A 12,933-nucleotide genomic window follows, 5' to 3' on the forward strand; every position below is an offset into this window, starting at 1 on the left:
GTCACGGTTGGAGCAGAGCCTGCTGCTCTGAAAGGGTCTAAACGCCATTTCCCTGGGAAGCAGGGAGAAGGTTGTGAGTGGCTGGTGATACTGGCGTGGACTCTGGAGCATGTCAGAGTTCCAGCTTTAGAACCCTGGGACCATAACACCTTAGGACACTCATATCTTCGAATCTTGAAGTCATGGGCTGTCAGACCTGGAAGGGACTGCAGGGGTCACCTCTTTGTCCAAGCTGAGTTCTTCACCTGTTCCTCCTCTCTGGCCCCGACCTGAGCTACAAGTGTCTGTCCTGCTGTAGCCTGGAGGCCCTGGGTTGCCGTGGTGTGGGCGAGTAGAAGCTCCTTGGGTGCCCTTGGCTTACTCTGGGTGCTCCTGCTCTGTTTTGAAGCTTCAGACATTGTGTGCTCCGTTTGACTGAGAACAACTCGCAGCCCTTGATGACCAAACTGCAGTGGCTCTTCGCCTTCCTGGAGCACAGCCAGGTGAGCGCAGGGGGAGTGGAGGCGTGCTGGAGAGGCGGCCCCGGTCTGACACCTCCCCTTCCCTAGGACTTGCCTGCACTGGGCTGTGAGCCCCCTCTTCCTCATGCAAGCCTTTGGGCCCCAGTTCGCGCTGGCAGGGATTCATGGCAGAAGCCCATGGGGTCGATTCAGCCCCCTTACCGGGCAGGAGAGGGTGCCTTCTTGAGCCCCTTGGTACTGTTCTGCTCCCATGTCTCCCATCATTGATTCAGTCTGTTGCATAAGGTGTGGCTTTGTGTGTCTGCTGTCACTTTTGAGCACTTACATGGCTGGGCACCCTGAGGGCTGTGTTTGTTTTTTTCACTGTCACTGCCCTTGTGGAACCTAAAGCCCTTGGCCAGGCCTCGTGCCCGGCCCTGTGCGGGAGCACAGAGGTGAGTCAGCTACAGCCCAGCCTTCGTGGAGCTCATGGTCTGGTGGGGAAGGTGGACCTGCAGAGAGCAACTGTGGTGCCTGAGCAGACGGACATGCGCCTGTCATGTCGTGCAAGGCGGGGAGAGGTTGATGATGATATGGGGGAGGGGGCCATTGGGAAGACCTCATAGGACAGGTGACACTGCTTTTGGGACTTGGACTCTAGCTAAACCTTTGATGGGGGAGAAAGCTGTTTCAGGCAGAGGGAATGGCAACTAATAAGGGCCTGGAGAGAAATATGAAGTGTGTCGGGGAAGAGCAGATTCCTGGAGGATTGTTCACCTCCATGAACCCAGTGCCTTGCTCACAGGCTGCATGGACTTGGTGGGAATGGGCCAAGGACAACTCGGAAGGGGAAGGGGGAGGATTTAATGAGGAGGCTGGGAGTTCAGGGCAGAGAGTCCCTAGGGGGGACCCTCAGGCCTAGCGCACTGTGGAGCTGGTTGGTGAGTGGCCACCTACTCCTGACCTTGCCTTTCTCCCACTTGGTCCTAGCGGCCTGCCATTTCTCCAGAGAACTTCCTGTCTGCATCCTGGACACCCTGGTTCAGCCCTGGAACCCAGCAGGACTGCTCAGAGTACCTGAAGTACCTGCTGGATCGGTAAGGGAGGCCAGACCCGGCTCTGCATGGGGGCTCTGGCCTGAAGAGTGTGCTTGTGGGAAAGCCCTGTCCCCCTGGGCTGCGTTGTCTCTTCCTGGAAACAGGGGTGCTGCACAGTACTGCACCTGTCAAAGGCTTGGAGAAGATGGGTGCCATGAGTGTGGGGGTGAGTGTGCAGGAGGTTTTGGAGATGCTGATGTGAAATGTGACCTGGGAGGGGTAAGTGTGGGTATACACACTGTGCTATGCTTGCCTGAGTGTGCTCGTGTGTGTGTTTTCATTACTGCTTTGGGAGTACATGCACATAGATATGGCACATCTTTTTGAGGTAGGTTTGTGTGCCTTTTGCCAGTTGGTATGTGGTCTGTGCTCCTGGCATGTGAGTGCACGTGCATGGATGTCACCTTACACAAGTGGGTGTATGTTCCCCATGCCTTCTCCTGTGTGTGTGTAAACTTGTGGCCAGATGGGTAAGGTAGGTGGCCTGGGTCAGGCCAGGGAACTGGAAACGGACCTGTACAGATGGCTCTTTGTTCCTTGCTCCAGGCTGCACGAAGAGGAGAAGACCGGGACAAGGATCTGCCAAAAGCTCAAGCAGTCCAGCTCTCCCTCCCCACCTGAGGACCCCCCTGGCCCGAGTTCAACCTCTGTGGAGAAGATGTTTGGGGGCAAGATTGTGACTCGGATTCGTTGTCTCCGCTGCCTCAACGTCTCCTCCAGGGAGGAGGCATTCACGGACCTCTCTCTCGCCTTTCCCCCGCCCGACCGCTGCCGCCGACGCCGCGTGGGCTCAGTGATGCTCCCTGCAGAGGACATCGGCGCCCGGGACCTCCCTCCGCCATCCCGAGCCCAGGTGCCAAGCAGGACGGGTCCTCAGAGGCAGAGGAAACACTGCATCACAGGGGACGTCCCCCCCGCCGTCCTGGACATTGAAAGCCTGGGCCCCCAGGGGCCCGAGGGACAGAGCAATCTGGAGGAGAAGGTGGAGAGGGAGGAGGAGGCGGAGGAGGAAGAAAGGACCAGGGAGGAAGAGGAAGAGAAGGAAAAGGGGGACGAGAAAGTGGAGGAAGAGAAGAAGGAAATGGAGAAGGAGACGGAGGCAGAGGGGAAGGACACAGGGGTGGAGAGGAAGGAGCTGGAGGCGGAGGGGAAGGAGCAGGAGGCGGACGCCGAGGGGAAAGAGAAGGAGGCGGAAGCGGAGGCCGAGGGGAAGGAGAAGGAGGCGGAAGCGGAGGCCGAGGGGAAGGAGAAGGAGGCGGAAGCGGAGGCCGAGAAGAAGGAAGCAGGCAACCCCGGCCCAGGGACCCGCAAGGATGCCACTGCCCCCGCTAGCGAGGGCTCCCGCTCCGTCCTGGACCTGGTCAACTACTTCCTGTCCCCTGAGAGGCTGACGGCAGAGAACCGCTACCACTGCGAGTCGTGCGCCTCGCTGCAGGACGCGGAGAAGGTGGTGGAGCTGAGCCAGGGGCCACGCTACCTCATCCTCACGCTGCTGCGCTTCTCCTTCGACCTGCGCACCATGCGGCGCCGCAAGATCCTGGACGACGTGTCCATCCCGCTGCTGCTGCGCCTGCCGCTGGCCGGGGGCCGGGGCCAGGCCTACGACCTCTGCAGCGTCGTGGTGCACTCCGGCGTGTCCTCAGAGAGCGGCCACTACTACTGCTACGCCCGTGAGGGCACCGCCCGCCAGACCCTGAGCCTGGGAGCCGCCGACAGGCCCGAGCCCGACAACCAGTGGTACCTGTTCAACGATACGCGGGTGTCCTTCTCCTCTTTTGAGTCTGTCAGCAACGTCACCTCCTTCTTCCCCAAGGACACGGCGTATGTGCTCTTCTACCGGCAGCGGCCCGGGGAGGGGTCTGAGGAGGGGCCTGAGGCTGAACCTGGCTCCCCCCGCACCCGGGCAGAGCCAACCCTCCACAAAGACTTGATGGAAGCCATTTCTAAAGACAACATCCTTTACCTGCAGGTGAGCAGACCGGCTGGGACCTTCCATCGGATCACTGGGCGGAGGGGCTCCCCAGCACACCCACCTGCCCAGACAAGTTACTGCTCCTCTCTGAGTCTCTTTCTTTTTCCTTTGATCCATTTATCTATCACTTAGTTCTGGGAGAAGTGGGTGGGCCAGATAAAGGGTAACCCCGTGTTTTAGAGGAACAGACAGTAGGAGTGATCAGTTCTTTATTAAGTTGTCGTTAAGTGTGCTGGAGAAGTGGTGGTGCTCTGTGAGTGAGGCCTCGCTCAATGTGAGTGGGTGGAGAGGATCTTGGGGCACTGTCCTACCCAGTGACCTTCTCACTGTGCCTTTGACTCTTTAGAGTCAAGGGTGGTATGAAAATACTTAGCAAGTGAAACAGTAGGGCCCTGACCAACTTGAAGGGTGCTGTCCCCAACAGCTGGTGTAGTCACAGGACCCGTGGGCAGCACTGCCTGAGTCAGCAGTTTCTATGGGGAAGGTGGACCTGGGTGGGGACATTGGGGCTGCTTTTACATTTCTGCCCAGGTAGGGCAGGGGCTGGTGGTAAGGAGTCTCCATGGCCCACCTCTGTTCAGTAGGAAGAAGAGCTCTCTAGCTGGCAGTCTGTTCCTTGTGCTTTGAGAGGCAGTGAGCTGGACATTAGAGTCAGGAAGCCTGCAGAGAGGTCCCAGTTGGTGGGCTCTGGACCTCCTGCGTCCTGGTGCCACATCAGGCCCTTGTCAGCCAGTCTAGTATAAATGAGTTTTTATTAGGGAGAGGAGAAAGAATGATTTTGAAACCTAGATACAGGCTGGATATGGGTCCATTCCACTTGTCCTCCCACTGGGCTGGAGGGCCTCCAGGGCAAAAGCTGTGGCTCCTCTGTGCCTGGCCGTGGGGACCCCAGGAAACTCTTTGAAGTACTGTGTAGGGTGGCATTTGGAGAGTGAAGGGAGGACTCTGGCTTCACAGCCTTAATTTTAAGCTTCCTGCCCCATCTTTGTTTCCAGGAGCAGGAGAAGGAGGCACGGAGCAGGGCCGCCTACATCTCTGCACTCCCTGCATCTCCGCACTGGAGGAGGGGCTTTGACGATGACAAGGATGAGGATGAAGGCCCTCCCGGGGGCTGCAGCCCTGCAGGTGGCACTGGTGGCGACTTCCACAGACTGGTCTTCTAACATGAACCCTCCTCCCCCAGCCTGCTCGCACTTGTGGCCTCACAGCCAACCTTGGGTGGCGGGGGTGTCCTGAACCCCTTCCTTCTGGGAGCAGGGTGGGGGCCCAGGACCTGGGCCGGAGTGCTCTGCCAGGCGGGGTCTGAAGGAGGCTGTGGAGGCCGGTCCAGTCCTGAAGGTAGACCTGTCCAAGGACAAGAAAGGTGGTGAGGGGGCTTCTGGGACACCGGCCTCAGCCTGAAGGGCACTCGGAGACTCAGATACAGAGGTGAGACCCAAACCCCTTAAACTGGGCCTTAGGTGAGTGACACCCAGGTGTCCTGGTCAGCTTGAAGCAGCTTAGATGGACACTCTGTGGGCCTGTTCCCTGCAGGCCCCCCGACAGGGCCGAGCTTCACAGCTCTAGTGTCTCGCCATCAAGTAGCACTTCCCTTCCAGCTCCTTTCAGACAATCTTGTTTCTCTGTCGTACAAAAAGCAGAGCAGGACCCAAGCCCTGGCACAAAGAAGGGGGCTGCGTGTCACCACCTCTGGCCGCCGCCTTGTTTCTCTGAGGGGGTTTGAGGCAATGCTCATGGGTGGCCACACTGTACTTTTTTGAGGAGCGTAGGTGGGAAGCAGCTGGCACAGGATCAGAGACTCCCCCCCCCCCCCCGACACCCAAGCAGCAATGCGGAGAGGGGAGACGGCCTCTTAACCCCTCTCCCGCCTCAGTGCCTGAGATGCCACCATTCGCATCCCCATTCTGGTTAGGAGAGAGAGTCCTTATTTTACTGCAAGCGTGTTTGTGTTTCTCACGATGACGCCTGTCCCGAGGGAAGCTGGCTGGCTCAGCACCTCAGCAGGTGGTCATTAGTGGGTAGTGGGGCGGGCTGGTGAGTGAAGTTGACCTCCTTGTGCCCTCACACTGCTGTACCCCTTCTAAATGGAGAGAGGGGACCCAGGGTCTCAGACAGGAATAAAAACAGGTTCTCTGAAGCCTTTAAAGCTGTTGTTCTTCCTGCCTTAGTGGCTGTGATGTCAGCTCTACGTCGGTTCCTTGCTCTCTCTGGGGAGTAAGGAGGGGATACCCCTGCACTGTTGACGTGTGCGCTGCACCGGGGAGGTAAGAGCACCCTGCACTGAAGTGGTGTGTAAATCAAAGGTGAAGCCTGGTGGTGGGGACATGCCCAGATGCAGGCCCTGGCAGAGGGAGGAAAGAATGCTCACGATCCTGGGAAGCAGGAGGGCGGCGGGGGCACGGCTGTGTTAAGGGACTCACCTGTCGGGTGGGGCTGGAGCCCCTTCTCACCCCAGGAATGCTGGGCCACCCAGAAACAGCTGTAGCCCTGTGGGAGGTACCACATTTCTCCTTCCTCCTCGCTGAGAACCTAGAGGGGGTTCGGGGGTGGGCTCAGGAAAGCAGGAGGCAGCCCCCAGGTTCCACCCATTCTTGGAGGTGGAGTTGAGTTTTGGCACAATGTCTTAGACCTTTAAGACCTTGGAACAAGCGGAAGTGGGCCGACAGCCTGTCAGAGACTGAGTCACACTCAGGATTCATCTCTGGGCCAGCGTGCCTTCTAAGAAAGATGAGTTGGCAGAGGTTGCTACAGTTTCCGTTTCACACATCAGGAATACAGACTCCGAGGTAAGGAGGATTGACTCTTGTTCTCAGCCAAGGAAGGTACCCAATTATTCTCTGTTAAAAGGGAAGTGGAGCAGACTGGCACGTAGCCGTCTTGGGACTGTGAGAGGACGGTAATCAGTCAAGGGTGTGTGTCGTGTGCCAGCCTCCGCCCCGCAGCCCCTCCGGACGAGGCGGAGTCAGTGGCCCTCTCTGGTTGCTTCTGATGGACTTTATTGTTGTCCAGCTCCAACACCACAGTAAAAAGGGTCCTGCAAGCTCCAGGCCTGTACCATGTGTCACCACAGCAAAAAAACAGGACCCACATGAGAACACATGTCCCCCCCCCCCACCCCCAGACTTACTCACAGGATAAATACGTGTTACAAATTTTTTTAAAAAGAAAACAGAATAAATTAATAACTTAAGTGATTAGGCACCAACAGTGATTTGAAAAATTACATGTCAATTTTAAATGGTGACAGGGCCAGAAACCTAAGATTGGCTGCTTCTAGCCCACTCTCTTCCCGACAAAGCGACGATTATGTGCGAAATGATTCTAAATTTCAAGACACACGTAACCAACACACAGGAACACACACCACCCAGTATCACATGACAGCCCAACTCTCCAGTGGGACCTCAGCACATAGTGCGGTGCGTTCCAGAAGGGGGCTCTGGAGCCCGCGCTCAGCTGCCTTCCCCTACATTTTGCAGGACCAGAGAGGGGCCCTGTGCTCTGCAGGGTGTGGGTGGAGGGGGGCTGGCCATGACCACACCTTGGGGCTGAGACCTTAGCCCTGTGGGAGGTAAATTACTTAAGAATGGTTGTGCTTCTGTCCTAGGAATGGGGCATATTTGAATGGTTTCAAATGTAGAAATCATGGAAATCAATCCAGAGAAGGGACTGGGTCAGTGTTCTGGGTGTGGGCCCATCTCATTCATCTCACCAAGGCGGGAAGGAAACACAACCCCCTCCTTCCCCACTGCTCCTGCTCGCCCTTCTTTAACCTTACAGCGGTGCAGCTGGCAGGGGCTGAGGATAGCGCCCTCTCTGCGGAGCCCTGGGCAGGAGGAGGCCTGAGGGAGCCATGCTGGCTGACAAGGCATCTGCATCCTGGGGTCTCAGTCCTTGTGAGGCAGAGGTGGACTCCGGCAGGCTGAGGGACCAGTTTTTTACACTGAGCCGGCAGGTCCACACCAGACACATGGTCGTTTGGGTTTGTGAGCCAGTCTCTGTTTTCAGCAGGCCAGTTTCCTCTTCTCGTGTGCTTCTTTCCGTCTCTACCCCCAACGCCACCCTGAGGGCTTGGGGGTTATAGGAACCAAGAACTGGAGGGGAGGTCTCCTTGGAGGTTAGATTTCAATACGTTTGCCTCGCAAAACTCCTCCCAGTTTCATTCACACCATGGCACGTTCAGAAAATGCTGCCATTACTAGGGCACCTGACAGTCAACAGGGTTTCAATACCTGGGCCCACCTGTGAGAACACAGAGGTGTGGCCCTCACTGCTGAGCCCATACACCCAAAGGTCTTTTGTTCCTAAAGCACAAAGTTCTCCAAGCCCCTCTGTCCATCTTTTTCCACTGGACTCTGATCTTGCCCTCCTAAAAATCTGACCCATCTTCTCCTAAGGCCCCTGTGAGGCACCCCCATTCCTAGAAACCACCTTCCCTGATCTCCACCCCTCATCCACCCCCCCAGCACCAACCTCCTGGGAAGTAACCCTGCTTTCTCTGCATGTGATCAGCATTTTAAGTCTCTCACAGCCATTACCAATGTCTTGTGTCCTTGTCTTTTTTTCCCAATTCAGGGACAAAGTCTGATTAAACCCTGTGTCCTCAGTGCCTAGCGCAGACCTGGCCACAGCAGCCATTAATGAATGCTTATTGAATTGATCTGAATTAATAGGAGGAAGAGAGGGGCTACGCTTGAGAACCTCTCCCCCAGCCAGGATGGAGTCAGGTCATGCCACGGGGCTGGTGAGAGGGTTCACGTGTGCACACTCACAGGACCTAGAAGGTAAGCAGTAGCCACGTCCACGCAGTAGACGAGGACGGTCAGTTCACCCCAGGGTAGGATGAAACATCTGCCCAGTTGCCCCTGAAACTCTTGAAAACTTGGCCAAGGACATTGACGTAAGAGTCCCCCTCCCCAGACAGGAGAGAGAGCCTGGGGGGACACCCCTCCTCCTGTCCCTGGCAAAGGCGGGTGGAGAGATGCTGAGCTGTTGGCCTTTCAAGCCACAGGCAGAGAGGCCCGGCCACTCTCACACACCGGCCGCTAGGCTCTGCTCCCCCCTGCTCATCAACCCTGGGGACTGTCCTCGCCTGTCACCGACGACATATCGTGCCACCTCTTTCTGCCCCACCCTGCACCCCTACCTCCTCTCCCATCAGTTACCTGTGCCTCCTGCACCGCATTGCCCCCGCCCAGCCTGTTCCTGCCCCAGGGCGGCCCCTCCCTTCCACATCCCCCACCCTGCACACTGCTCTGCGTTCCCACAGTGCGTTCCATCGGCCTCCCCTCACTGTGCCGGTGCTCACGCACTGCACCACCCAGCATAGTCCAAGCCTTGTCCGCGTGGCCCTCAGTAGCGTGGGGCCTTGGGGTGGGGTGAGGACTGCACTATGTCCCAGCCCTGCAGAGAGGGACTGTAGCTCCACAGTTCTGGGGTCCCAGCCCCGCAGTGTCCTTGCACCCCAGCTCCTGGGCTCTGAGCCCCGCTCCTTGTTCTGGGTTGCCCATCATCAGGCTTCCCTTCCTCTTACCCTCATCCTTCTGCCTCTCCCACCCGCCATGGCTGCACTGCCACTTGGTCTGGACGTGGGGCCCACTGCAGGTATCCACTGCCTCTGTCTGGGTGGGGGGGGGTCTCATTCTTTTGTCAAGACCAACTCTGATCTTCCTTCTTGACCCCTTCATCTTCTGGTGGTCTTGCCTCTCCCCTGCCAAAAGAGACTGGATGACGAAGTCCATGTCCACTTTGGTCCACTGGTCCTTGGCTCCCTGGATCTGCACGATGACATGGCTTCTCCCAGGAGAAGTAGTCCAGTAAGTAGCTGGAGGGACAAAGGCCGGAGGTGTGGTAGATATTCAGGTCTAAGGGCAGGAAGAGGCTGAAGGATGCTTTGTGGCAACAGCTCTAACTAAAGTGGGGCGAGGCATGGCCATGACAGATAAAAATCAAAGGTGGGCCCCGAGTAGGCAGAGGAGGTTCCTCAATCGGGCCCTCACCTCCCAGGGGAAGGGGTCAGGGTCCCTGATGTCAAGTGCTTTGAAGGCCAGAGTGGAGAGGTGGTGGGCGGGAGGGGGCCGTGGGCAAGGAGAAAGGGGAGAAGGACGGGGAGGCATCAGCTCTGGAGACGCTGCCTCCTGGCCCCTCCCTGGGCGCCATGGCCCCAGCGTCACAGCTTGGCACCCTTGGAAGGCTCCGAGGACTGCCGCACGTCCGTCCACTCCTGCATGGTGTTCTGCAGGGCCTGGGTCTTCTCCTTGTCCACTTGAACGTAGTCTACCTTCTCGTCAGAAGTGACGGATGACGTGGATGGCTGAGGGGCAGAGCGGGAAAGTAAAGGGGCTGTGAGTTAGCAGTGAGCTGGGGGGAGGCGGTGGGCCTCTGCCTGCCACTCTGACAGGCCTTTTTTTGTTTCCTGAAAGTGGCCTTTAAAGCCTCCACTCCAAACTGCATCATCCCGCCTGTCTGATGGAACAGCCCTTCTGATTTCCCAGCTCCTGGGAGGACCCAGGCCCTTTCCAGGCCTTCATCTCTGCCTCCACCCACCTCCCCGTAGCCACTTGTCCAGAGGAAGGAAGTTGTCGGGTGCCAAAGAGCACTGGTCAGATGGCTTTGTGGGGCCTGTGGTGAGCACGCACAGCCATCCTGTGGGGGGAACCGCGCTGGGGCTGAGCGCCCCACCCTGCTCTCTCGATTGGGCAGCTAAGTGTGCTTCGTTCGTGAGGGGGGACTTTCCCAGGCCAGAGCCCTTCTGCAGGCTGCACCTAGACCAGGAGTTCTCAAAGAACTACTCAGGACACAGGATCCCCGAGTCTGGGCTCTGTCATGGATTCACGTGGTGCCTCAAGCAGGCCACGTCTTGTGTGTGCATTCATTTGCCCATCTGCACAAGGGGGATGGACTGACTGATGAGGTCCTATAGACTCGGAGTGCCTGTGTGCTGTGAGGGACTGCGAGCCACCGGTCAGCCCTGGAGGCCCCTGGCCTCCAGGACGCCTCCCTGAGAGCTCTGATGGACCCCCCCACCCATCCCACCCCAGGCACCTTGCGGTGGGGGCTTGGGGAGCTCGGCTGGAAGTCCAGGGCCAGATAATCCACGCTGCCCGTGCTCTTCTTAGGGGCTGGACTGTTGGTGCCACTGGGAATGGGAGATGCAGACACTGGATTTTGCTGTCACAAAGGAGAGAAAATCTGTTTAGGAAACAAACAGATTACTCTGGGAGTAAGAGCAGCTGGCTCACCGAGGGCCTACTGTGTCACGCACTGTGCCGGGGCTTCTCATTTACACCCTCACAGCAACCCTGGGATGCAAGTGTTATTACTATTCTTACTTTTTAAAACGAAGATAAACCCGTGGTTCAGAGAAGTAAAGTGACTTGCCTACAGCTGCACAGCTGGTGAGCTGACAGACCTGCCCTCACTTGCTCCTAAGAAGGGAGCACGTGTCCTTTATAGTTGGACCTTGGAGAGGCTTCTGTTGCACCAGATCTTCCCTGGAGCTCCCACCCGTGGTCTAGATCGGGGCAGCCGCCTGCTCCCTCCAGCCCCTGCTCCTCAGGGCTCTCAACAGAGGGCCCCAGCCCCAGGCTCCTCAGTGGCTTCAGGGTCTTGTCTCATCGAGGCAGCAGGACCGACTTGTCTGGCACTTTCCTGAAGTCCTAGTCACCCTTCCTATGGGTACATCCTCGCAGCAGGCCCTCTGCCCCTTAAGGCAGTGGCCTCCTTGAGGTAGGGACCACATCTTCTTTGCCTCTGATAACGACCCCACAGTGCTCAAGGCAGCTTTGCCGTAGCAAATCACAAATCATGTGGGTGCCCCAGGGCTTGGGGGGAGTTAGCAAGCTGGCAAGTAGGGGAGTGAGAGGTGGGCTCCAAGGGACCTTGGTGGCAGTCATTACTGCAGACCCCAGAGGACTCACCATAGGGACATAGTTCTCCTCGCTGTCTCCCGAGTCCGTGCTGGTGATGCTCTGGGTGGAGATGGGGCGGCAGTATTGGGAGGAGCCGGGGTTGAAGGAGTGGCTGTGGAGAAAAGACAGTAAACCCTGGGGCACATCCAGCCTCCCGCTGGGCCCTGGCCCTCACACCCCTGCTCTCTGAGATCAGATTAAGATCTGATACAGGGCAGGGACAGTGACTTGTTGCATTCACCAGCCCGATGGCCCCGTTCCAACTACAAATAGACACTCACATGGCCCGAGACCAAGACTTGGTGACGGGTGACTTGAAGGGGAGCTCATCAATGACGGTGTTATTTCTCAGGTCAAGTGGTGTTGGCTTTGCTGCAGCAGGAACAGAAAGTCGAGTCATCACCCACGATGACAATGCCAGACATACAAACACTTACACATAACACACAGATCCATACAGATGTATCTATACATCTTTCCATGTGGACACAGACTCAGCAAGGTTCTGTGATCTCTGCCCATGTGGATCACGTCTTCAAATTACATATCCTTTGCACTGTAAGCTATGGTAATCATACTTTCAGAATCTGGCCTCTGACAACAGATTGTTCTCTGGATTTCTCCTAAGCAAACCCAGAAGGCAGGCATTACTGTCCCCATTCCACAGAGAAGAAAACGGGGGTTCAGAGAATGTACATGATTTACTCAAAGCCACGTACCTGGCAGTGCTAGATGAGGCTCCCAGCCCACACCCACCTGGTCTGAAGGCCTGGCCCGCGGTCTCTTCGCTGCTGTTACCTCCTACTAGGCTGCTCTGTCCGTCCCGCCTTGCGCAGGCCCAGGCCGGATACAATCCCTCATCCCTGAATTGCATTATACACTATGAAGCACTTTTAGATCTATTACCTACATCCTTCAACATCTCTGGGAGGTCAAGTTCTATACTTCCCATTTGAGAGATGAGAAGAAAGAAGGCTCAGAGACAGAAGGATTTCTTTACAGTCACATGTTAGCAGGGGGCAGAACTGGAACCTGAATTTGTCCTGTCCTGATTCCTGCAGCCAGTCCCTAGGGTGCCAGACCACTGGGCTGAACTTGGAGTGCGTGTGTGTGTGTGAGTTTGGGATGGTTCAGGCTGTCACCTCCTTGCAAGAAAATTTCAGGATCCCCTTGATCCCTAAATGAATGCAAATAATCCCTGAACATTGTCCAAGATGGACCAGGGAAAGAGTGGACCTACCTTTCCGGTCAGGTTTGAGGTTGCGGTTGACAGGAGGTGGCTGGATCTCACTCCCTCGGCTGGAGCCGCGGTGCATAGACAGGGCTGTAGATGGGTAGCCGAGCGGGTCAAAGTGATGGGGCCCTGGGCTCATGGGGATGTAGGCACTCTGGGAATTATCACCTGCTCGCTCCATGGCCAGCAGGGTGGAGGAGCCTGGATTCATGGGCACGTAGTTGTCCTCAGAATTGGTGCTATCTGATCGGCCCACGACTGTTTTCCCTGGCTAAGAGCG

The 12,933-nt window shown here is 57.0% G+C and overlaps 2 protein-coding genes across 5 annotated transcripts in view; one reads left to right on the plus strand and one right to left on the minus strand.

Annotated features, from left to right (window-relative positions):
* Nucleotides 1–5,655, plus strand: part of USP35 (ubiquitin specific peptidase 35) — a 44,552-nt gene extending 38,897 nt beyond the window's left edge. The window contains exons 8-11 of the mRNA XM_074372733.1: nt 389–482; nt 1,431–1,537; nt 2,084–3,506; nt 4,505–5,655. Coding sequence (XP_074228834.1) covers nt 389–482; nt 1,431–1,537; nt 2,084–3,506; nt 4,505–4,672 — 1,792 coding nt within the window. The 3' untranslated portion in view covers nt 4,673–5,655. The remainder of the gene's footprint in view (nt 1–388; nt 483–1,430; nt 1,538–2,083; nt 3,507–4,504) is intronic.
* Nucleotides 5,656–7,183: 1,528 nt separating this feature from the next.
* The window catches only part of GAB2 (GRB2 associated binding protein 2), a 149,363-nt gene continuing 143,613 nt past the window's right edge, over nt 7,184–12,933 (minus strand). For 3 of the 4 annotated variants that reach the window (XM_074372736.1, XM_074372735.1, XM_045508943.2), the window contains exons 6-10: nt 12,660–12,924; nt 11,701–11,791; nt 11,429–11,531; nt 10,554–10,679; nt 7,184–9,822 (exon numbers count right to left, since the gene is read on the minus strand). In XM_074372736.1, coding sequence (XP_074228837.1) covers nt 9,679–9,822; nt 10,554–10,679; nt 11,429–11,531; nt 11,701–11,791; nt 12,660–12,924 — 729 coding nt within the window. In that variant the 3' untranslated portion in view covers nt 7,184–9,678. Of the gene's footprint in view, nt 9,823–10,553; nt 10,701–11,428; nt 11,532–11,700; nt 11,792–12,659; nt 12,925–12,933 lie in introns of those variants that run through there. The other variant, XM_045508944.2, reaches the window with a different exon arrangement.

This window comes from Camelus bactrianus, chromosome 10, assembly GCF_048773025.1.
Source record: "Camelus bactrianus isolate YW-2024 breed Bactrian camel chromosome 10, ASM4877302v1, whole genome shotgun sequence".
NCBI classification, from domain to species: domain Eukaryota; kingdom Metazoa; phylum Chordata; class Mammalia; order Artiodactyla; family Camelidae; genus Camelus; species Camelus bactrianus.